The sequence below is a fragment of the Podarcis liolepis genome (genome assembly GCF_965112155.1).
Source record: "Podarcis liolepis genome assembly, chromosome: 3".
Classification (NCBI taxonomy): domain Eukaryota; kingdom Metazoa; phylum Chordata; class Lepidosauria; order Squamata; family Lacertidae; genus Podarcis; species Podarcis liolepis.
The window spans coordinates 112,037,408-112,061,655 of NC_139557.1; the positions used below are offsets into that span (position 1 = coordinate 112,037,408).

General features: G+C 48.6%; 2 protein-coding genes across 3 annotated transcripts; one reads left to right on the forward strand and one right to left on the reverse strand.

The window, feature by feature from the left end:
- The first annotated feature begins 4,847 nt into the window (after positions 1-4,847).
- LOC310702561 (toll-like receptor 2) lies at positions 4,848-10,916 on the forward strand. Its single transcript, XM_083494322.1, has 2 exons — positions 4,848-4,991; positions 8,421-10,916. Exons 1-2 carry the CDS (start codon positions 4,984-4,986, stop codon positions 10,903-10,905), a joined length of 2,493 nt encoding a protein of 830 aa, XP_083350448.1. The 5' UTR covers positions 4,848-4,983; the 3' UTR covers positions 10,906-10,916.
- A 4,835-nt stretch (positions 10,917-15,751) lies between these two features.
- Positions 15,752-21,969, reverse strand: GPR75 (G protein-coupled receptor 75). 2 transcript variants are annotated; one of them, XM_083494491.1, is made up of 2 exons: positions 21,861-21,969; positions 15,752-18,896 (listed from the first exon to the last, which is right to left on the reverse strand). In XM_083494491.1, exon 2 carries the CDS (start codon positions 18,808-18,810, stop codon positions 17,164-17,166), a length of 1,647 nt encoding a protein of 548 aa, XP_083350617.1. In that variant the 5' UTR covers positions 18,811-18,896; positions 21,861-21,969; the 3' UTR covers positions 15,752-17,163. The 2 variants fall into 2 exon arrangements, with proteins under 2 accessions (XP_083350617.1, XP_083350616.1); XM_083494490.1 differs by lacking the exon at positions 21,861-21,969 and adding an exon at positions 21,187-21,634.
- Between the last annotated feature and the right edge of the window lie 2,279 nt (positions 21,970-24,248).

Below are 24,248 nucleotides of genomic sequence, written 5' to 3' on the forward strand. Positions count from 1 at the left end.
GGTCTCCTGGACTCTGCCGTTAAGGTGCACTGATGTCTTTCAACTCAAAATGGGAAAGCACCCAGCTCAGCGGGGAGGGTAGGAGACCAAACAGAGCCGGGTTCCTTCCCAACTGGAGCAAATGAGCCACAGCGCCGGTCAACCTGCCATTGCCACCACTCTGTGGTTGGAAGTACGTGTGTGAGCTTTGAAATGAAAGCAAGCTGCCCTGGAGCTTATACAGTGGTACCTCAGGTTAAGTACTTAATTCATTCCGGAGGTCTGTTCTTAACCTGAAACTGTTCTTAACCTGAAGCACCACTTTAGCTAATGGGGCCTCCTGCCACCGTGCCGCTGGAGCACGATTTCTGTTCTCATCCTGAAGCAAAGTTCTTAACCTGAAGCACTATTTCTGGGTTAGTGGAGTCTGTAACCTGAAGGGTATGTAACCTGAGGTACCACTGTATCTTGGGCCCAAAGGCAGGGAGAGTGTTAAACCTGTTCCGTTTCGCCATTGAGCAGCGCGCTTTGCCAGAGGATGCTCGCCTCAGGTGACACATACCTGGTAACGCCTGTCCTCTTATGGTCGGCTTCCTCCCCATCTTGAGCCGTCAGGGAAGTAACTGTAAGTCTGCTTGCTTCCCTTCAGTCTTGTCAAACCACCAAGCGGGTGAGCCTGTGTGTTCTCCAACCATTGAATGACCGGGAGGTGGGTCTGTATGTGCAGCTCTGCGTCCCTGCCAGTTTTTTTTGTTTTGTTTTTAAATAGCAATATTGGGCTTTCCTGCCCTGTCCCTTTGTCTGCTTTGCCACCCGGTACACCTGCATGCAGAGTATATGCCCTGTTCCTAAAAGAGGTGGGGAGATGAACGGTGTTGAGCATTCCTTGCATAGGTATAGAGCCATCCTGCTTTTGAGGGCAGCGAATTATACATTGTGGACTGATCACCCGTGTGGACCTTTGCTGGGAGGGTGCTGTGGAATGAGTGGAGAGCCTGCAGCCCTCTGGGTGCTGTTGGAGTATTATACCTCTCCCAGCATCCCTTTTGCCTCACATTGGGCAAAATATTCCTGTATTGCACGGATGACCCTTCTGGTCCCTTTCAACTCCACAGTTCTGTGATTCTACCCCATGCCTTTGTGTGCTAGCTCACCAAAGCCTGCCACCATCAATAAACATCTGCAGAATGTCGTCTCTCAGCAAGAATTCTACCACTACCTAAGCAGACCTTGAATTGCTTAACAAATAGGGACAGCTTCTTAGGTAGAGCATGAAATTATTATTATTATTATTTTATTTTATTTTATTTATACCCCACCCATCTGGCTGGGTTTCCCCAGCCACTCTGGGCGGCTTCCAACTCAATATTAAAATACAGTAATGCATCAAACATTAAAAGCTTCCCTAAACAGGGCTGCTTTCAGATGTCTTCTAAAAGTCTGGTAGTTGTTTTTCTCTTTGACATCTGGTGGGACGGTGTTCCACAGGGCAGGTGCCACCACCGAGAAGGCCCTCTTCCTGGTTCCCTGTAACTTGGCTTCTCACAGTGAGGGAACCGCCAGAAGGCCCTCAGAGCTGGACCTCAGTGTCCGGGCAGAACGATGGGGGTGGAGACGCTCCTTCAGGTATACAGGACCGAGGCCGTTTAGAGCTTTAAAGGTCAGCACCAACACTTTGAATTGTGCTCGGAAACATACTGGGAGCCAATGTAGGTCTTTCAAGACCGGTGTTATGTGGTCTCAGCAGCTGCTCCCAGACACTGAATCTCAGGGGTTCAAGCCCCATGTGGGGGGAAAAGTTCCTGCATTGCAGGGTTGGATTAGAGGACGACCCCCATGGTCCCAGCTGATTCTACGAAAGGTGCTGCTCTCTAGAGCAATTCCTTCATAGATGTGGCAGCTATCTGCTAGCGTACCTCTGCACCCAAGAAACCAACCTCAAACAAAATGGCCTTTTTTAAAAAACACCCCAAGTCTTCACACACTTATCCTAGGAGAGGTGGCTAAAAATTTGGCATTAGCTTATGAGGCTGTCATAGGCAGAACAGCTCACCTCACTGCAGGCAAGGAGCCCAATGTCTGCACCAAAGTCCTAGGCCTCAAGCCTGTTGAAGTAAAATAATAATGTTCACAACACATAGTGGGTCTTTTACAGTTCGTCCTGCAAACTTGGATTTTCCACTTTATAAGACTTTCCCTCACACCCACACCTCTGATGTATGAAAGCAACATCCATATGATTCAGCATCAATTTAATGGTTATTGGTATTCTGGGACAAATCGAGCTTTGCTACAGTCGTATTGCACCATTACTTCTGTGGGATGGTGGGACCACAAACTTCCGGGTGCCTGCAGATAAGTGCTTGAGGGAACCTGCTACTCGGAGAAACCACTTCCTTAAAAGAAGATGTCTCCATCACAAGCGGGCTAAAATAGAAACACTAACACATGACTTGAGGGATGATGCAAGTGATATCTCATAACCTTTAACTGGGTTCTAGCAAAAAGGTTACTGTTGATAAGAACCCTTGAAGCCCCATGGAGATGGTGGAAGAACTGCCTAGGAAAACTCTCAGAACTACAAACCAACTGCATCATAACAGCAGCAGTGCTGCTATAACAAAGCCCAAAATCCGTGATTTTATGTGTGCACAAATGTTGATTAAATTGGTGGAAAAGATGCACTTGATGAGGCTCGTCTCCCTGGGCTGGATCCAACTTAAATAATTCTGCTGGCATGTACCAGTACGAGGGCTCCTGCTAGCACAATGGAGCTCCCGCCACCACCCACGTCCCCAAATCGACTTGGGGAGGGGGCGTCAAGAGAACCAGAACAATGTGCAAGGAGGAGGTGAGACCAGGCACACCAAGTCGTTTGCATTGACAGAACATTTTCTTTTAGAGCAGGGTTTCCCAAACTTGGGTCTCTAGCTGTTTTGGGGACTACAGTTCCCATCATCCCTGACCACTGGTCCTGCTAGCTAGAGATGATGGGAGTTGTGGTCCAAAAACAACTGGAGACCCAGGCTTGGGAAACACTGTTTTACAGCCATGTTGTGTTCCTCCCATAATCTGTATTTTGGAAAGGGCTGTAGCTCAGTGGTAGAGCATCTGTCTTGTCTGCAGAAGATCCCAGATTTGGTACTTGGTACCTTCAGGTAGAGCAGGGAGAAATTGCTACCTGAAACCCTGCAGAGTCACTTGTCAGCGTAAAGATCCATGAACTGGAGGAGGTCTGATTCAGTGTTTTTGCAAGGGTTGTTCAGGGCCATTTGCAGGGGAAATAATTGGATGGGAACCGATGACCTTCCAGATGTTGGTCTCCAGGTCCCACCAGCCTCAGCTAGCACAGTTAATGATCAGAGAAGATGGGAGTGAAACATCTGGGATGCTACTGGCCTTCCCTCTCGCATTTCCATTTGCTCGGGGGCTAAGAACTTAAGAAGAGTCCTGCTGTCTCAGGCTGAACCTACTACTCCATCATCGTGTTCTCACAATGGCCAGCCATAGGTCTATAAGCCGCCCCCAAGCAACACCTGAACACAACAGCACTCTTCCCCACTTTTGCAACACGGCAACTGGGAATTCAGAGACTTCTGTTTCCAACAGGTAGATGATCACTCTCAGGGATGGTAGCCACTGACTGAGCAGTAGCAGGAGCTACTACTATGCCGTAAGATCCACTATCCTATAATATCACATATGAGCTTTAACTACTGATGAAGCCCAGGACGGCGAAACAAGGCCAATATTCCGGAAATCCTTGTCTTGGACTTTGTGAAAGGATTCTGCGGAACTGTAACAACCTTTCATGTGGATGGTTTGGACTTTATGAACAGACAGGTGGAATGGACACCATTATGCATGAACTGACTAGAGAATGATCTGATCCACTGGGTCTTCTGCTTTGTTCGTTTGTTGAACTTTATGAGTTACTTCTGTTGAAATTTACAATTTGATTCTATGAATAGTGTATCTTATTTATCTAAGAACACAGCCGGTTACATCTCATGTTTACTGACTGAGCAGTAGCAGTGATTTTTTCCCCTAGGGGGTAGGTACTCAAAAAGGGACGCGGGTGGCGCTGTGGGTTAAACCACAGAGCCTAGGACTTGCCGATCAGAAGGTTGGCAGTTCGAATCCCCGCAACGGGGTGAGCTCCTGTTGCTCGGTCCCTGCTCCTGCCAACCTAGCAGTTTGAAAGCACATCAAAGTGCAAGTAGATACCGTATTTTTTGCTCTCAAAGACTCACTTTTTCCCTCCTAAAAAGTAAGGGTAAATGTGTGTGCGTCTTATGGAGCGAATGCAGGCTGCGCAGCTATCCCAGAAGCCAGAACAGCAAGAGGGATTGCTGCTTTCACTGCGCAGCGATCCCTCTTGCTGCTCTGGCTTCTGAGATTCAGAATATTTTTTTTTCTTGTTTTCCTCCTCCAAAAACTAGGTGCGTCTTGTGGTCTGGTGCGTCTTATAGAGTGAAAAATACGGTAAATAGGTACCGCTCCGGTGGGAAGGTAAACGGCATTTCTGTGCGCTGCTCTGGTTTGCCAGAAGCGGCTTAGTCATGCTGGCCACATGACCCGGAAGCTGTATACTGGCTCCCTCGGCCAATAAAGCGAGATGAGTGTCGCAACCCCAGAGTCGGCCACAACTGGACCTAATGGTCAGGGGTCCCTTTACCTTTACTTTAGGTACTCAACGATATGCAGTACTGACACCTCTTTTTCCTATAAGAAAAGCCCTGAGCAGTAGGGTCACTGACTGTCTTCCAGTTACATGAGCCTCCATCCTTAGGGACTCTTTGCTCTATATTCGGACTTCCTTGTTCATGACATAAAACTCTTTTCCTGTGTCATAGCCACACACTTCCTCCTTAGCCGACAGAATCTGCGCAGGATAAAGTGATGGGATAGAGCTCAGCAAAGGCAAATCTCAGTGGGGCTGCAGTTGGGTCTGCAGGAGCAGGCTGCTTCCAAGTGTAGATTTCCACTTTCACAACAAAAAGGATGAACAGGTAAGTGCGCTACAGGACAAGGAGTGGCTGGGGCAACCCAGCAAGACGGGCGGGCTATAAATAATAGCATGATTATCGATTCAGGTAGGTAGCCATTTTGGTCTGACGCACTCGAAATAAATAAAAATTGTTCAGTAGCATCCTAGGGACCAGTTAAGTTTGTTCTGGGTATAAGCTTTCATGTGCATGCACACTTCTTCAGATACACTGAAACAGAAGTCGCCAAACCATGGGTAGGCAAACTAAGGCCTGGGGGCCGGATGCGGCCCAATCGCTTTCTCAATGTGGTCCACAAACGGTGCAGGAATCAGCGTGTTTTTACATTAGTAGAATGCGTGGTTTTATTTAAAATGCATCTCTGGGTTATTTTTATTTGTGGGGCATAGGAATTCATTCATGTTTTTTTTTCAAAATATAGTCTGGCCCCCCACAAGGTCTGAGGGACAGTGGACTGGCCCCCTGCTGAAAAAGTTTGTTGGCCCCTACACCAGACCCTAGTGGGAGGGTAGGGTGGGGTTTTTCTCAGAAGGGTACTGAGAGATGGGTGATACGCTAAAGCTATTTTTGGTCATCTGCATACCATCCCTTGCTTTTTCCTGTTGGACTAATTGCAGTCCTTAACAGTCGTCAACAGGTTTACCATACCCATTGAGTCAATCACCCATTCCCACCACCCTTCTGAGAAAAACCCCACCCTACCCTCTCACTAAATATAAGGGTCTGGTGACTTCTGTTTCAGTGTATCTGAAGAAGTGTGCATGCACACGAAAGCTTATACCCAGAACAAACTTAGTTGGTCTCTAAGGTGCTACTGGATAATTTATTTTTATTCTTTTATTATTCTTATTCTTATTCTTTATTATTCAAAGTTGGAGGATGGTTGTGAGATGTGGTTGTGAGATCTGTCCCTGTCTTGCCATCTTTCTTTGTTGCATATTTCTCTTTCCTTTCCCTGGCGCAGGGGTGGTTAGCCTGGGGCCGATTGTTTTGGACCATAGGAGCCAACACCTAGGGGCAGGGGTCTCGTTGGTCTCCTAATAAAATATTTGAGGGGGCTTCCCCCCCGAAAAGTTGGTGGGCATTGCCATTCAAATTGTGTGTGCGCGCCATGTCATGTGATTGATTTTCCGGGGCGGAGCTTACCTGTGTTGGACTTTCCAACTCCTGGCCAATGGGATGAGAGGAGTTGGAGCCAAACAAAGGACCACAAGCTCTCCATCCTGGCCCTTGTGGATACCAAAGAAGGCTTCAGCAGCAGCTGCTTCACCCTTAATATTGACTGTAGAGACAGACCCTGCCTCCATCAACTGGTGAGGGTGTCAGGATAGGACCTGGGAGACCAGGGTTGAAATCCCCACTTGACTATGGAGTTCACTGGGTGAACTTCGGCCAGTCACTGCCTCTAGGCCTAACCTAACTCACAGCTGTTGTGGGAAGGAAATGAGGACAGAGGAGGAACATAGGTGGCACTTTGAGCTCCTTGGGATAGAAACACAATGGCATAAATACATTTTGGGGCCTAAAGGTAAAGATAAAGGGACCCCTGACCATTAGGTCCAGTCATGGCCGACTCTGGGGTTGTGTCGCTCCTCTCGCTTTATTGGCCGTGGGAGCTGGCGTACAGCTTCCGGGTCATGTGGCCAGCATGACTAAGCCGCTTCTGGCGAACCAGAGCAGCGCACTGAAACACCATTTACCTTCCCGGCAGAGGGGTACCTATTTATCTACTTGCGCTTTGACGTGCTTTTGAACTGCTAGGTTGGCAGGAGCAGGGACCAAACAACAGGAGCTCACCCCGTCGCGGGGATTCGAACCACCCACCTTCTGATCGGCACATCCTAGGCTCTGTGGTTTAACCCACAGCGCCACCCGCGTCCCACATTTTGGGGCCTAGTGGAATGCAAATTTCTTCACGTGTCATATGATGTTTGCAGCAGCTACCAATGATTCAGAGGAAGATACAGAGAGCTGCAATCTGGTCATGTGTTAGGAGTGTCCAACAAGTCGAATTCAACAGGCTATATATAGATTTCAGAAAATCCACTGATTCTACATCGGCTGACTTTAAAAACAGCCTTTTCCTGTGGCAGCAGCACTAATAGGTGCCAGTACTCACCATGAAGTTGTTACAGTAAGTGCCACTCTTTTTAACAACCACAAAAAGAGGTGCCGGTAATGTGCTCTTAAGTACCCCCCTCGGGGGGGGGGGGCAGGGAGCACTGAGTGGCAGTATTCCACAAGTAAAAATGTGGGCTTAGATTCTTTACGTTTGTTCTGCCAGTGAAAAGCAGGACAGGAGGGTTATTTGCCTCACAGCTTGTTTATAGGGTTCCCAGAGACATCTGGTTGGCCACCGTGGGAAGCAAACACAGATCCTCTGTGTCCCTGTTTTCTAGGGGCAGTCCCAGATTGACAGAAGCCATCCCGGTTTCTGATTTCATCCCAGAATGATCCCCAAAAAGATTTCCTTAAAGGTAAAGGGTAAAGGGACCCCTGACCATTAGGTCCAGTTGTGGCTGACTCTGGGGTTGCGGCGCTCATTTCGCTTTATCAGCCGAGGGAGCTGGCGTACAGCTTCCGGGTCATGTGGCCAGCATGACTAAGCCACTTCTGGTGAACCAGAGCAGCGCACGGAAACGCTGTTTACCTTCCCGCCGGAACGGTACCTATTTATCTACTTGCACTTTGACATGCTTTCGAACTGCTAGGTTGGCAGGAGCAGGGACCGATCAACGGAAGCTCACCCCGTTGCGGGGATTCGAACTGCTGACCTTCTGATCGGCAAGTCCTAGGCTCTGTGGTTTAACCCACAGCGCCACCCACGTCCCTATTATTATTATTATTATTATTATTATTATTATTAGGACGTCCCTATTATCATCGGAGAAATGTTGGAGGGTATGGAGTTATCCGACCCCCAAGCCAAGGAGATAATAAACTTTACAACCTTTAGAAGACATCAGAAGGCAGCCCTGTGTAGGGAAGTTTTTTTTAATGTTTATTGTTTTCTTATGTTCTTATATATGTTGGAAGCTGCCCAGAGTGGTTGGGGCAACTCTTATCAGATGGGTGGGGTATAATCATAATTAATTAACTATAGTTGAACAGAACATCCCTATTTTCATTCGAGAAATGTTCAAGGGTATGCAAACAAGGTGTGGCCCAATTCTTTTACATTTGTTGTACATTACTAACTGCTTTGAGTGGAGGGGTTAAGCAGGATAAAAATACTATTATTTCTATCACATTTACCCCCTTACAATTTTTAGTTTAATTTTCCATAAGTAAATGTTACTCCCAATGTGAGGAATTGTGCAAATGTATCTAAAACTATACTTTGATCAGAATAAAGAACAATCAAACAGTATATGCATTTTATGAAATAAAATATTTAGATCATTACACTGATTGTTGTTTCCTCTTCTCCAGGATGGGAATCTTCACCAGAATGCTGTATTTCTGTATTTCTATTATTTTCTGTGTTGGAGAAGGTGGATTTCAGCTTCCAGACAAGGTCTATGTCTCCAAACCCTCAGATAATTACTCTGCAACTCACTCTGAATTACAAACTCCAACAAGAAGCCATAACGTCTCACACAGCTTTCTGAAAAAAATTGCAGGAAGGAAAGCAGAAGGTCCCAGTAGTCAAGGTTTAGTTCCTCAAAGCAATCAGAGTTTCAGAGTTTTACTAAACAGCCCACCACAAGAAGTGCCACTCCCTAAGCTCTCACAAATGAATGAAATGGTGAATTCTCCACAAACTGACCCATCCTTATGGGGCACCGTGGGGTCTCCTTTTCCAGCAGAGAAGCACAAAGGACCTAGTCGTCTTCTAAATGTCCATTCGATACTAAAAAGGACTGTTCTGGGTTATGAAAGACAAGATGAATCTGGAACAGTATTTCCACCTCCTGCGCTGAGGATGTCTGCAGGTTGTGGCAATCCAGTGGGTGGGGTGTTTGATCTATCTGACAGAAACCTGTCTGAGGAAGATCTGAGGAGGGAAATGGATCCTAGGCATTGCAACACAACGCTGGGAAAGGTTGTAGAGCTGAATGCCAGTCACAACAATCTGCAAATGGATTTAGGGACCCTGCTTTCACTGCTCCTGAAAATGGAGAACGTGCAGTCCATCGACGTGAGTTACAACAGCATAACTGTGTCAGGTGTGCTTGTACCCAACAGGTGTGACTTAAAGCACAGCGAGCTGTTGTTCTTAAATCTCAGCCACAACCCTCTTACCACTTTGAAAAGCATCTGCCTCCCTTCGAGCCTCAAAGGCCTTGATTTGTCCTTCACACGCATTAACCAAATACCACGTGAGTTTGCCAGAACTTACTTTCATATAGAAGAGATGGATGTTCATGGAAACCATTTTATATACAATCCTGAAACGCTGACGTCTCTCTTCAAGTCTATACCAAAAACCAGGAAAGAAAGCTTGTCGATTGTCAATTTTCCAGAACGCAGCCCCATCGAAAGCCTCCCCGCGGAAGGAAGGCGCCTCGTAATGTCAAACTGCTCCATCGTAGAACTTCCAGAATGGTTTGCAAACACCATGAGAAAGCTTCTCTTTCTAGACCCGAGCAACAACCCCATGCACGGTTTTCCCCAGCCGCCAACTTCATTGCAGAACCTAGATTTAAGCAACAGTAACATCCAAGAGATAGCTAATCTTAACATCTTCCCTAATTTGACAGTGCTTAAGATTCCAAGCAATAACATAAAGGCTCTTCCACCTGCATATCTTCCAGACTCCTTAAAAGAACTGGATATCAGTAAAAATCAAATACCCGTCTTCCATTTATGGAGAGCTCCACAAGAGCTGGAATTCCTTAATGTTTCTAGAAACCTCATAACGCATCTGAATCTAAACCATTCTCACCACCTCACCAGCCTTGACGCAAGCCACAATTTAATTACAGAACTGCAGGACCACACGGGAATATTTCTGCCGGAACTCAAATATCTGAATCTGTCAGGAAACAAGATCTCTTTCTTGCAACCGGGGTCTCTCCCCGAATCTTTGCGTGAGTTGGACATAAGCAACAATGCCATTACCATTATTATGGAAGAGACCTTTGGCCGGTTGACGAACCTGAACGTATTAACCCTTCAAGGGAAACATTTCTTCTGCAGCTGTGACTTGTATTGGTTTGCGAACACGTACCTTGCTAGCCCGCAGCTGCAGATAAATGGCCAAGAGGAGCTTTTGTGCAGCTTTCCGCTCAAGAAACGGGGCCTTTCGGTGGAAAAGAGCAACCTAACGATGCTGCGTTGTTCTCTGGGACTTCAAATGGCAATTACGGCTTGTGTGGCCATCTTGGCAATGTCCCTCTTAACAGGCCTTTGCTGGCGTTTTGACGGCGTCTGGTACATTAAGATGGGATGGTACTGGTGCATGGCGAAAAGGAGACAATACAAGAGGCCAGAACACAAAGCGTATGACGCATTTATCTCATACAGCGAAAACGATGCGCTGTGGGCTAAAGAGACCCTGCTGGAAAAACTGGAAGCCCTCGAGTTTAGAGTATGTTACCACGAGAGAGACTTCACGCCAGGGCACCCGGTTGTTAGGAACATTTTCCACTGCATTGAGAACAGCCACAAAGTTCTCTTTGTGCTGTCGCCCAGCTTTGTCAACAGTTGCTGGTGCCAGTATGAGCTGTTCTTTGCCGAACATCGGGTCCTTAGTGAAAACGAGGACTCTCTCATTATGGTTGTGCTGGAAGACCTGCCGCCCAACAGCATCCCGCAGAAATTCAGCAAGCTCCGGAAGCTGCTGAGAAGGAAGACCTACTTGAAGTGGAGCCCAGAGGAACACAAACAAAAGATCTTCTGGAGCCAGCTGACCACTGTTCTGAAAACGACAAACGAGCCGATGGCTTTGACAGAGGGAAATGGGCTGTGCTAGGAAGCAGAGGAGGCGTGTGGGAAATTCAGGGTGCATGGATGAGGAACACAAACATTTCTGGACTGGTGGACACTGAGATGTTGGCTTGGGGCTGTTGCTAAGAAAAAGACTTGATCAAATACTGTCAAATGGAAGCCAAGTGTTTAAACATTTGGTTATGTTACCGGAATTTAGGGAAAGGTTTTTTCCTTGGGGGGAGGGGTTGCCCATCCTGCGGACATCACACACACACACACACACACCGTCTACCAAAACCAACACAATCACTCCTGCAAATGGGGAAAAATTTAGAAAGCCACATAAAATTGCTCCCTTATAGGATTTGCATCGTTCCAACTTTGTTCTGCTCGGGAAGGAAATGGCTACCAAGTGGGGAGCCTGGGACGTGGGCAGGGGCAGCCATAATTTCTGAACCCCGAGACCAGGTACTCAGCAGTCTCCTTGCCAGGGTGATAATCACTGGCATCCTGGCCCCTGAGTGCCAGACAGGTAGCCATTCCAGAAACAATAGGAAACCCAACCTCAGTTTATTAGGAGCTTGGCCAAGACAAAAGGGTGTGCTTAACTTGACCAGAGAACAGTAACATGTACATACTCGACTTAATGGGTGTGAAGTGGAAGTCAAGGGAGGTGTTATGTGCTGAGCTTGGATCATAGAACAATAGGCAGGTAGGATCCTAGAAGGCAGCAACCTGATTGGTCTGCAGGAGCCATCCAATCCAGCTCCAGGAGGAAGTGAATTAGCAACCTGATTGGTCTGCAGGAACAGTCCAATCTGGCTCCAGTAGGAAGTGAATCAGCAACCTGATTGGCCTGCAGGAACAGTCCAATCCGGCTCCAGGAGGGGAGTTGAATCAGCCAATCACATAGGACCCATTGTGTAAATAATGCATATATAGCCAGAGGTTTGGGGGGTAAGCACTCACTCAGTGTTTACCATGAGCTGAAATAAAAAGCATGAAATCAACACTCAACTCCTAGTATGTTTCAGGAGGGATGGGGGCAAACCTGAAGATCAGGTTTCTACCAGAAGACCCCTCCCAGATTATGAAATATTTGTGATGTATATATGATGTATGTATCTTCACTAAGGGTGTTGTGAATAAAAAGGGAAACATATAAAAAAGGAGCGATCCTTTGTTCTAGGCTTCTTCCTGCTTCTTCCGTATGGTGGCTGGAAATCTTATTTATAAAGATCAGGCCTACAAGCTGCTGTTTTGCTCCTATAGTCTTGGTTGGTGTCTTTGTTTGGCAATCCAAGTGAGCCTGGAAGATTTTCCTATGACAATTATTAGTAAGGCTGGGCAGTATCTGGTTTTCAACATCGCAATATATCACCAGCTAAACATCGCGATACACTGATACATCACAATGTCTGAAATAGGGATGGAGCTATATAGAGGCATTAGCTGGCTTCATGGGTTTTCCCCACATTGTGATTTTTGCATAGCACAGGCACACACACACAGTTTCACAATATATTGCCAGGTCAAAAATTACTAAACCTAGTATCACGATATGGACCAGTTTTGGACGGTATGTCAATAGATCACCCGGTCCTAGTTATTAGAACAGAGACAGTGGGCAGAGAGGCTTTCGTGAGATAAAAAAATGAAAACATGCTGCTTTTTAGCGGACTCTTCTGCACTATGCCAAATTAATCAGAAGCATTATCCCAAATCAATGGTAACCTTGGCTACTGGGTACTTGTGCGTCCCTGTGGACCAATGTACATGCATGTTCTGGTTATTTATTTCAGTGTACAGCTAAGATCTTTTGTAATGTAGGCTTGCAAATGCAGACTGCAAACGGGTGGGGGACAAACTTGGTCGGCAAATGTATGTATTGGCACAGATCATCCCCCATCGAAGTCAAGTGGCCTAGTTCTCAGAAACGACAGAGGGAGGAGGTAAAATGGGTGTCTGGACAGTACTGGACAGAAAGGGGACTCACGGTAGAAGACACAGGATTTGCCCACTCTGGAAGAATGGCAGACGCAACTGATAGACTACATGGAATTGGCTGAAATGACTGGCAGAATTCGAGACCTGGGAGAAGAGACGGTGGAAGAGGACTGGAAAAAATTTAAAGAATACCTACAGAAACGTTATAAATTGTATGAATGTTAGGGATATGCACAAATGAGAGCAATATGGCAGCAGCAAATTTAAAGTAAGACATATGAGAATAGTCAAAATAAAAAAAATAAAAAAAATTGAACATATGAGAATATGAGAATAGGTGATGGTTAGAGAAATTGTGAAATTTGAAGAAACACTATGTTCAAACTTAGCAGGTTAATTTATGAACAAAATATTTAAAATTTGGAATTGAATATTTGAGAACTGTAAAATAAGAATGGAAGTAAGGTAACAAATTGCTGTATTTAACTACATGACGGAGAACGCAGGGGAGGGAGATGCGAGGAAGTCTAAAGATTATGAAAGTATGATTTATGAACATTTGTAATCTTTTTTCTTATCTTTTATTCTTATTCTCTTTATTCTTACTTTTCTCTTATAATTTTACTTTGAACTTCTCTGTTCCTTTGTATGTTTGATGTTATTTCTGTTGTTTAAAATTGCAATAAATATTATATATTTTTTTTAAAAAAAAGAACATTCCACCATACCCTGGTGTGTCCCTGGATATCAGGGAGGCAAATAGACTAGAAGGCTTTCTCTGTGTGTGGATGATTTGTTGGGAGTTCAGTCCTGTGAGCCCTCACCTGAAGAGGTCTGAAAAGGTACAACCCAGAAAATAGCTTGTTTTTACCACCTCATTGAAAGAAAGAGGCTGAGCTAAGAACCAGCAAGTCCCCCCAGTTCAATCTTTATAAGCCGCTTAGAGGTCTTTGGTTTGGTTTTTGAACCAAGCGGTATAGAAATCTTGGCAAATAAATAAATACTGCCTTTGTCCATTAACTCAGCCGGCGTTCACATAACTGGCTTAAAACACAGCGGGGTCATTCCACACACACCCACAACTGCATTTCAAATCACATTTGCACATGGTTATTATGATAAACCACAGAGCCTAGGGCTTACCAATCAGAAGGGCAGCAGTTCGAATCCCCACGATGGAGTGAGCTCCCGTGGCTCGGTCCCTGCTCCTGCCCACCTAGCAGTTCAAAAGCACGTCAAGTGCAAGTAGATAAATAGGTACCGCTCCAGCAGGAAGGTAAACGGTGTTTCCGTGCGCTGCTCTGGTTCGCCAGAAGCGGCTTAGTCATGCTGGCCACATGACCCGGAAGCTGTCTGTGGACAAACGCCGGCTCCCTCGGCCAATAAAGCGAGATGAGCACCGCAACCCCAGAGTCGTCCATGACTGGACTTAACTGTAAGGGGTACCTTTACCTTTATTATGATATACATCAGTATGGCTTGTGGGTGGGTTTCCAAGTCGGCTGCTGCCTGTCCACACCAGAGGGTGGAGAGAGGGGTTTTCAATGTCTTCCGTGTGGCTTATGCTTTCAAATTGCATCGCACCTGGTTGGAGGCGGTGGGAAACATATCGAAACACTGCATTTCTCAATAAACCACATGATAGATGTGTATTGTGGCCAATACTGGCTTCTAAAACCAGCACAGGGAGCAAAGCAAAGTAAATTGGAATGTGTACCCAGTGACGGTCAGTGGCTCACTTCAGAAACCCAGCCAGATGGGTGGGGTATAAATTATTCTTATACCATCATTTAAAAAAGACAGACCACAAACAATATCGGAGGTTGGTCAAAACATCACAGAACACGGAGACTCCTTTATTGTAGGAGAACACATTAAGTATGAATTGGCACAGAATAGAAGGAAAAGTTTTATCCGTATCCCTAGATATCCCTTTATGATCATGACAGCATGTGAGATTTTTTATATATATATAAAAAAATACACACAGCCTAAAATACCAAAGAAACACAAGGGCTAACAGCAAGGTCCTTCCTCTAACATTTTGGGAATGAGAAAATGACTAACGTGAAATATTTTAGCAAAATATTACTTCCCTAACAGATTCTGCACAACCATCATTCACATACTGCACTCAGTTTTGCTTGTGTTAGGTCTTACGGTGCCTATGATTATCTAGCATTTTTTTTTAAAAAAAATAAATCACTCCTTGATATTTTTTCTAGAATGGTCATTTTATAAGCACCGATGCTCACGTAATACAATTGGTCCGCAATTATGAGACAATTATTGCAAAAGACACATATAATCATGTAACAAGAAGGAATGTAGGCTCTTGCATAGAGCATTTACAATATGCAAGAATGGAAAGTGTGGAAATTGGGCCCCTTAAATCTCAACTTTTAATGGGGGGGGGAGAGGGCAGGCAGGGAGTTTGGTTACGTTCTAGCCTTCGTGATTTGCAAGAGTTTAAAATTGCATGTGCGTGCCCAACCCCTCACCTTATCTAGAGTTAAAACAAGCAAGCAGAATTCCTCATATGCTGCAGTTGCATTGCTAAGAGGTGGGATTGAACGCTCTGCCAACGTAACACAATCCCCAAAGACTGTTCTGACTGCAGGATGGGAACAGGCCTATATTAGAAGGGGTGGGGGTGCAGAGAGATATTTTTAAAAGGGCTCATAAATAGCCATGTGCTTTGTCGCCAGTGACAAAAAATCATAAGTGTGGTTGCCTTTCATATCATTCACAAATCAAAGCGCGCTAAGGTTTCGGACAAATCAGCGAACACAAAAACGCTGTGGACTAGTAACTTGGAATTATTTACAAGACTGACTTGCCTGAGAAGAAGGCATCTCATGTCCTCAACATAAATAAAAGTTGACATTTCCTTGTTAACAGTAAACCCAAGGATTTAAAAACACTTTCTGTAAAGTTTTCCCAGTGCAGCGAAGCAAAACTGTAAAATAAACTCTGGTCCTGACAGAGTATATATATACAACTGGGGATAGGAGAGGCTTCGACGCATGGGCTGTATCCTTTCACAGAAGCTATGGCCCTGACACTCTGAGGAGCCCACCTTCTGACAACTTTTAATTAAATAATAATAATAATAATAATAATAATAATAATAATAATAATTACGATGGTAGTGCTGAGCAGCTTCCAGCCACCATCTTGGGCAGGCATAGGCAAACTCGAGCCTCCAGATGTTTTGGGACTACAGTTCCCATCATCCCTGACCACTGGTCCTGTTAGCTAAGGATCATGGGAGTTGTAGGCCAAAAACATCTGGAGGGCAGAGTTTGCCTATGCCTGATCTTGGGTGTCCCATTCCGCCGCCCCCTCCCACAATACCCCAGAAGTTGGGTTAACACAGAGACTATGGGATGGGGGGAAAGGAAGTGATATGGTTGCTGCCACAGTTGGGAAGCCCACTGCACTGTGGGGGGGAAATTAAATTAAAAGGAGGTCCAGAACAGGCATCAGCAGTAGGGGGTCCACCGATGCAGGGGGCACTGAAAGCCCTCTCAATCTTGGTCCCAATCCTGGTTTGGGGATAGGGTTTGCCACCACTCCACATGCTTTGCCAACCAGCACAATTAAACACTCTTCAATAAATAAATAGAAAAGCAAGGTTCTGCATCAAACCAGTAATATATATATACACAACTCGGAGTAGAAACTTTTAGAAAGCTCTGCCAATGCTTAAAACCGTGCACTTTCATGAGGATACCACACACACACAAACGGAAAAACAATACCCGGTCCAGTCTTAAAGAAGAGTTGCCACAGGTGATTTCGTGGTTGTCTGCTCTTTTGACAGAAAAAGCAGCATTGTGTTTGAGGGTGGTGAAGGGAATACTTTGGGCAGGGTGGGGGAATACCCACCCACTGAGCCTTGAGGACTAGTAACCAGAAATCTTGAAAGATGGGGGAAAAGAGAACTAGAGAGATAGTAGGAAAACATGTGGCCAACCTGTGAAATCAAATATCAGAAGCAGGCCGGGACAGGAGAGCTCAGAAGCCTGGCTGAGGCCTAGCTACTCCTGTCCCATCGTGCGCCAGCTGCTCAGCAGACTGAAGGCAAAACCGCCCTAGAGCCACCCTGGCACCCTCCAGTTGTTGCTTGACTACAACTCCCATCATCCCTGGCCAGTGTGGATGGGAGTTGTAGTCCAGCTTCTGAAGGGCACCACCACGGCTATCCCTGCTGCGATGCGTACGAGAGGGGCACGGTATCATGCTTTAGATGACCCGTGGGGGGATATTTGCCGCACGGGCGCACACACACACAAAGAAAAAGGTCGGCCGTCACTGCGGTCGAACGTTAAAGAGTCTCAGCTCCCGGTAGCTACACCGAGGGAACTGGTATCTGCTTAGCAGAAGTACTGTCGAAATCCCTCACCACGTCTGTCATGGCGTGATAGTGCATGGCGATGTAGGAGTTGGCGAATCCAAAGGGAGAGTTTGTGGGCTGCAGGCTGTTGGGAGTGCTCACCTCCTGGGAAGGGCAGCTGTTATAGATGCTGTAATAAGGTTCGATGCGAGTGTTCATAGGGGTAGAGCTGCTCTGGGCCCCGTAATGCCGGCGGCCGGCGGAAGCCTTTGGGCTCAGCACGCTCTCCTTGGAGTGACTTGGGCCGCAGGCCTGGTCCACAAACTTCTTTTGAGGCTTTGGAGACAGCATGTAAGCGGAGTTGGTCTCGTGGTGGGACGACTTGTTGCGGTTGGCCTCCAGGCTCCCTTTGCCCACAGCGCGGAGCCGCGTCTTCTGCTTGCAGCAGAAGAAGACGAGGGCGAAGTACTGGAGGCACCAAAGGACCCTTCTCCTCAGCCCCGCGCTGTTCCGGGAATATATGAAAGGGTTCAGCCCGGACTTGAAGAAGATGAGGGTGAACCCGCACAGTTCGAACTGGTAGAGGATGAAGCCGCTGTTCCGGGACAGAACGTCCTGCACCAGGGAGATGCCGAGAGGCAGACAGCAGACTAACACCGAGAGGACAATGACGACACACGTCACAACGGCCTTCGAGTCCTTGGCTGTTGACAAGTTCACGGTCGACACCAGCTGGAACTTGCTGGCCGCAGTTGCAGGCAGCTGGCTGAGGTTCTTTGTGTACGTGTGGGTTTGGATGTGCTGCAGCTTGTTGTAGTTTTGGTTTCTGTAGAGAGCGGGCACAGCGCACTGCACGCCGTCAGCGCACCCAGCAGCAAGGGGTCCGATCAATGGCGGAGGCCTGGATGCATCGACTGTGATGATGGGGGGACATTTGCGCACCTGGGCGTTCTTCCTCAAGGCCTGGGCTATCATGATGTAGGAGACGGAAACCACCACCACGCAACAGATGAAGTCAATGACGTACAAGTAAGGGACTACCTTCCCCTCGCCGATGACCAGGCTGGAAATGGGGAGGCAGAGGCGGGATTTCTGGGTCCTCATGGTGGCCAGCGTCGCAAGGGTGAAGCTCATGGACCACAAGGCCAAGGTGAGCAAAAGGGTGCAAGGGAAAGAGGCCGTCCGGTTGGGCTGCTTGCCCAAGACCATGCGGAGCCGGTGAAGGGCGATGACGGCCACCGTCTTGAGGGACATGATGATGAAACCGGAGCTGGTGAGGTGGAAGGTGAAGCAGAAAGCGTCAGGGATGCCCGCCGCCGAGTCCAGGAACAGGGCGAAGGTGAACATGGGGGCGGTCACTCCGCAGATGAAGAGGTCGCAGAAGGACAGGTTGAGGATCATGAAGTCAAAGTTGGTGCGGAACTTCCGGAAGGCCGGGTCGAAGAAGGACAGGAAGACGATGAGGTTGCCGTAGGAGCCCAGGCAGAAGATGACGGCCAACAGGAAGGTGCACGTCACCAAGGTGGCTGTGTGGATGATGTCTTGGAGGTCTCCTTGGAAGGAAAAGGTGTCATTGCTGCCCCGAGCATGTGGCGGTGGCGGCTGAGCAGAGGAATTGGAGCGGTCTGTCCACTTCGCCTCAGCCCAGCCCGTCAGGTTCATCCTCACAGGAAGCAACGCTCTGCGGTTCCGGCACCTCAGAATCAATTGCCTCCCATTAGAAGCTTGAAGTCCATGGTGGGTGAAGCCTGTTTGTATAAGCAGAAACACACACCCCGTTCAAATGTAAGTCAACAGATAGCTAATATTGGGCTTTCAAGTCTTCTCCTGTGTACTTTTAACAGCCATGAAGTGCTATGAAGAGGAAACTATGTCTGCCAACTCAATCACTCTAAATCTGCGGAAAATCTCACAGAGTAATTGTACTGAAACTTGATTTGCTCTCAACCACTGCTTTAACACAGATGTTATCTATAGTTAATGAGTATATTTTTTGGCTGTTTTTAAAGCCTGTATTTATCACTATTCTTTAAAACCAGTATTCTATGCTGTTATGTGAACTGCTCTGTTACATTTTTGATGTAACATATGTATCTTGCTGGTTAAAGAAAATCAAATGCGGACAGTTCACACCCAATATTTTGACTGCTGATTATTTAATTCTGGGGGCAGGGCGGAAGGAACCATTGTTCGCCATTAAAGATTGTTTCTGTGCATTGGGGGGGGGGGAGGGACAAGATCATTAAAGTCCCTGCTTCAGTTCCCAGCATCTACAGTGAAGAGTTTGGCTCCATCTTACATTTAAAGAAGCAAATTCTTTAAACAGATGTGGCTCCCACTGAGGAAACCATAGGAACTGTAGTTTGTTAAAGGTGCCGAGAGGTCTTAAGAGACCCCTGTTCCCTCACGGGGCTAAGATTCCCAGAATGGTTTAAGAATCAATCCTTCTTCCCGGGGAAGAATTGAGGCTCCGCGAGGGGATTTTTGTTGTTGTTGTTGTTCTGTGCCTCTGGGGGTTGGGTCAAACCGCTGGAGAATCACAGCGCCTGCTGCAGCGCCGAACTGCCCTCTCCAGGAACAAGAGTCTCCTACAGTGGCGTAGCATGGGGGGTGCAGGGGGGGCCGGCCGCACCGGGCGCAACATCTGGGGGTTAGGGGGCGCAAATCCACGGGTTAGGGGGTGCAAATCCACGGGTTAGGGGGCGCAAATTACTTGCCTTGCCCCGGGTGCTGACAACCCACGCTACGCCACTGGTCTCCTAACAACTCTCAGCAGCAGGGAACAAACTACACTTGCCAGGATCCTGACAGTAAGCGCCGTTCGACAGGGGAACTGACTCCCTCAGGAGGTTGTGGACTCTCCTCCCTTGGAGATTCTCAAGCAGAGGTTGGGTGGCCATCTGTCATGGATGCTTTAGCTGAGATTCTTGGCATTGCAGGGGGTTGGACTAGATGACCCTTCGGTCCCTTAATTGTTGACTCTATGATTGTTGGAGTGCAAGGACACAGTGCAGTCAGGCAAAAGCATTTGGGTGGGGGTAGTTTTGAGGGCCAGAATAGGGGGGGGGGAACCCAAGAGGGACACATTTTAAACAGATGTGTACTCAAGTGCCATATTAAGCCCTGTGGAGGCTCCTAGGCAGTTCAAATCTCCGGGGGCCCCATGTAAATGATCTCCTAATAATTGACTGTAATTTTCTTTCAAGATCAAATCAATATTATTTAGATCCGTTGTCGCAGGGCTCCTAAACGGCATGGGGCCCATAGTTTGGTGCCTACTCTGCCGATTTCGTAACCTGGCACAGACATGGCCATTCGAGGAGGCCCAAGGCAGCTTCTGACAGGTGACCTCAAAAGAGTCAGGCAGCGTGTCCTGAGATAACATCCCTAAGGAAAAGAATGCAGCGCTGGAAAAATGGAGCTGTACCCCAAGCTCTTCAGGCCTGACCCAACCTGGTCGCCTCCAGAGACTTCGCCAGTTCCTGCGGCACAGATTCCTTTTTGGGGTGGGGGTAGAATAAGAAATACCTCCAGACTGTAAGGAGAGCCGGGCTGGATCAGGCCAAAGGCCCACCAAATCCATCACCCTGTTCTCCACGGGGGCCCCCTCTGCGCAACGACGCTCTTGCCCACTCGCGGTTCTGCCATTCAGCGTGTTATCATTCTCCTAACAAACGGATCCTCATCCCGAGTCTGCCAAACCCCTTCCAAAGCCCCCCGACGGGGAGAAGCGAATCCCACCCCACCGCCTGCCGCGGCGCGTGGGCTCCTTCCCCGCGCTTCTTTCCCCCCCCCCCCCCAGGCCCCGGCAACGGGCAGGAGCAGCGGAGGCGTCCGACGCTCCCGGCCGCTCCGTGGCGCCATTACGCGCCGGGTTGCGCCTTGAGGGTCCGGTTGGAGAGGAGAGCCCTGTGCGCTTCGGGCCAGAGCGGAGGCCGAGGCCATCGCCCGCCATCCCTCCTGGCCAGGACGCACGAAGCGCGCCCAGGGCGACCCACCTTCCGCCCTACCCACCAACCCCAGGCAGCGTCTCCTTACCCAGCGCCGGCTCCGGGGAAGCAGCGGGCGCCGCTCGCCTTGTGCCTCGGCGCGCAGGGAGCGGGGAGCATCTTCTCCCGGCCGGGCTGCCCAGGGCAGCTCCGGAGGCGGCGGGCGGACGCTGAAGTCATCGCCGACGTGCGGGAGAGGATGGACCTCGCTTGTGCATTGGAGGGGGGGGGGGATGGAGAGAGAGAGAGATGGGAAAAGAGGGAGGGGGTGTCGCCGCCGCCGCCACCGCGAAGCCCGCACACGATGCTGCCCGGTTGGCGGCGCGCGCTTTGCTGGGGCTCTCCAAATGCGCAACGGCGGCTCCCGGCCGGGGGGGGGGGTGTCCTCCGGTTTGCTCGCCGCGCAGCCACCGAGGGATCTTGCCCACCCCGCCTCCGCTCTCGCGCACGACCCCAAAAACAAGGGCCGGGAGGGGAAGGGAGGGCAGCGCGCGCGCACACACCTCGGCGGGAGTGCGCGCGACTGCACCGGAGCCGCACGAGCGGCACGCAGCGCAGCGATTGCGCATCTGAGCGAGCGGCTGGGAGGAAGCGACGCGCTCTTTCTCTCTCTCTCGCATTTCTTTTCTAAATAGACCCGGGCAAGCAGAAGCGACGCTTTTGTATCGGAGTCAGAAACGCTTCGGGCGGCCCGAGGCGCGCAGGGAGGCGCCTTTTGCTTACCCAGAGCTGCCTTGGCTTTTTGGTACCCGGTTTCGCCAAAGCACAGATTCAGGCCGCTCGCGCATCATCGCTGATTTGTTTTCGGCGTTTGTGGGAGAGATACAGGAGGAGGAAGCACCCTGTGCTGCTGCTGCTGCTGGGAGAAAAAGGTGGGATGTGTAAATGCAAATAAATCCATCAGCAGGGTTAGCGGGGGCTTTGAGCTCTAAGGCAGCTGAAGCCAAATGGAAGGCTCCCGAGGGCTCCTCTTGAGCAGGTTGCCCTCTGGGATGCTCCCCTGGCTGAAATGGGCATCCTCAGGTGCCCCAGGAGGCTGGGTTGGAGTCAGGGTGGGATATCTCTTAAGGATGGCTATAACTCCCAAGTACTGGACAAGAACATGAAAGGGGGAAGGAAGGCCTAGATAGTTACTGAGAGCGGGCCCTGCCACCTGCCCCCAAATGCCAGGTTCTGGTGGCACCTGGGGTCAGACCTTTGAAGGGAAGCAAATGAGAATCGTTTGTGCCCCTGTGCCGAACTGCAGGCACACAGGTGTTCTACGGAGAAAGTACTGTGAAATCCAAGTAACAGGGCAAGGAAGAGTGGGGACTTTGTCCTACATTTCTGCTGCTCCTAAACAGGTTCAGAACATGAGTTCAAGACCTGTTCACTTCCATCCAGGACCACAAGATAAAGAGGTTGTATTCCAAGTACAGTGGTACCTCAGGTTAAGTACTTAATTCGTTCCGGAGGTCCATTCTTAACCTGAAACTGTTCTTAACCTGAAGCACCACTTTAGCTAATGGGGCCTCCCGCTGCCGCTGGAGCACGGTTTCTGTTCTCATCCTGAAGCAAAGTTCTTAACCCGAGGTACTATTTCTGGGTTAGCGGAGTCTGTAACCTGACGTGTCTGTAACCCACTGTACCTATGACACAAGGGGACAGGGGGTGGGCACTTTTGACTCTCAACTGGCCTGGGGGGGTCTCCTACGCATATTTCCTGCCACGGCAATGCTTCCGAGAGCCCTGAGAAAGGTCAAAACAGAAGGCAGAGGTTCTGCCAGTGCTCCCTCTTTGACTTCAGTGGCCTTGGTTTTCAGACACAGTAAATCTAGCAACAGGAGACCCTTGACCGGGGGCATACCTAGGTGTTAGGTCAGGTGGGCCTGCCATGGGGGCAGACCCAGGGGTGCACAAAAATTGCAAAGGAAGACAGAGAGCGCTGGTGATTGTCAAGGGTGCAAGGGACTGGGGTGCCACCGATACAGCCCCTTGCCAAGGATGCAGAGGAGCCTAAGTAAGCCTCTTCCCTTCACCCCTCCCCTCCCATGCCAGCCTGGCTAAGCCAAGAGGAGATTTGCCACCCTGACTCCTCTTGGCTTCAACTTCACTTTTGGCACTTGAACAGCAGCTTCCAGCAACTGGTATGCAGCACAGCCATCATGGTTCATAGCCAGGGTTAGCCTTTACCTCCCATGAATTAGCCCACATTTCCTCCAAAGCCATTCAAGTTGGTGGCGACCATTGCCTCCTGTGGGAGTGTTCCAAAGTTTATAACTATGTGCTTTATGTGCTTTTACCTGTCCTTAGGGACACGGGTGGTGCTGTGGTCTAAACCACTGAGGCTAGGGCTTGCCGATTAGAAGGTTGGTGGTTCGAATCTGCGCGACCGGTTGAGCTGCCGTTGCTCAGTCCCAGCTCCTACCAACCTAGCAGTTCGAAAGCACATCAAAGGGCAAGTAGATAAATAGGTACCGCTCCAGCGGGAAGGTAAACGGCGTTTCCGTGTGCTGCTCTGGTTCGCCAGAAGCGGCTTAGTCATGCTGGCCACATGACCCGGAAGCTGTACGCCGGCTCCCTCGGCCAATAAAGCGAGATGAGCGCCGCAACCCCAGAGTCAGCCACGACTGGACCTAACGGTCAGGGGTCCCTTTACCTTTCTTTACCTGTCCTTTACCTGTCCTTCTTTACCAGCTTCAATGGATGTGCACAAGTTCTACTGTACAACTATTATAGTTTTATTGTTGTGAGGCAGGGAGAAAACCCACTTTTCCCATGCCATGCATATCCCTTCCACCATGTTGCAGCTGATCTACCACTGAGCTTCACATTCACACTGTCCTGGAAAAGAAAGGAGTTGCAAGGGTTTAGAAACAACTCCAGATTGGATCCCTTTCTAGGCTCAACTCAAATATTAGCTTTTTGCAGAGCAGGTGATGCTGCCCAGTGGAAAAACAAGTTCCCTGAGAGATGTGCTGCACAACTGGAAACAGACAGGTGACATGTTTTCTACTAGGGACCAATTTGATACACAGTAGGGCTAACAGCTTTTCCCCCTTCATATCCTCAGGTGAAAAGGCTTATCTTGAAGAAACTCTCCCCTGAAAAACAAGACACCATGCGCGCACA

Bases quoted from the DNA above. Each gene is read 5' to 3' on its own strand.
- GPR75 (XM_083494491.1), bottom strand. From the start codon at position 18,810: ATGAACCTGACGGGCTGGGCTGAGGCGAAGTGGACAGACCGCTCCAAT.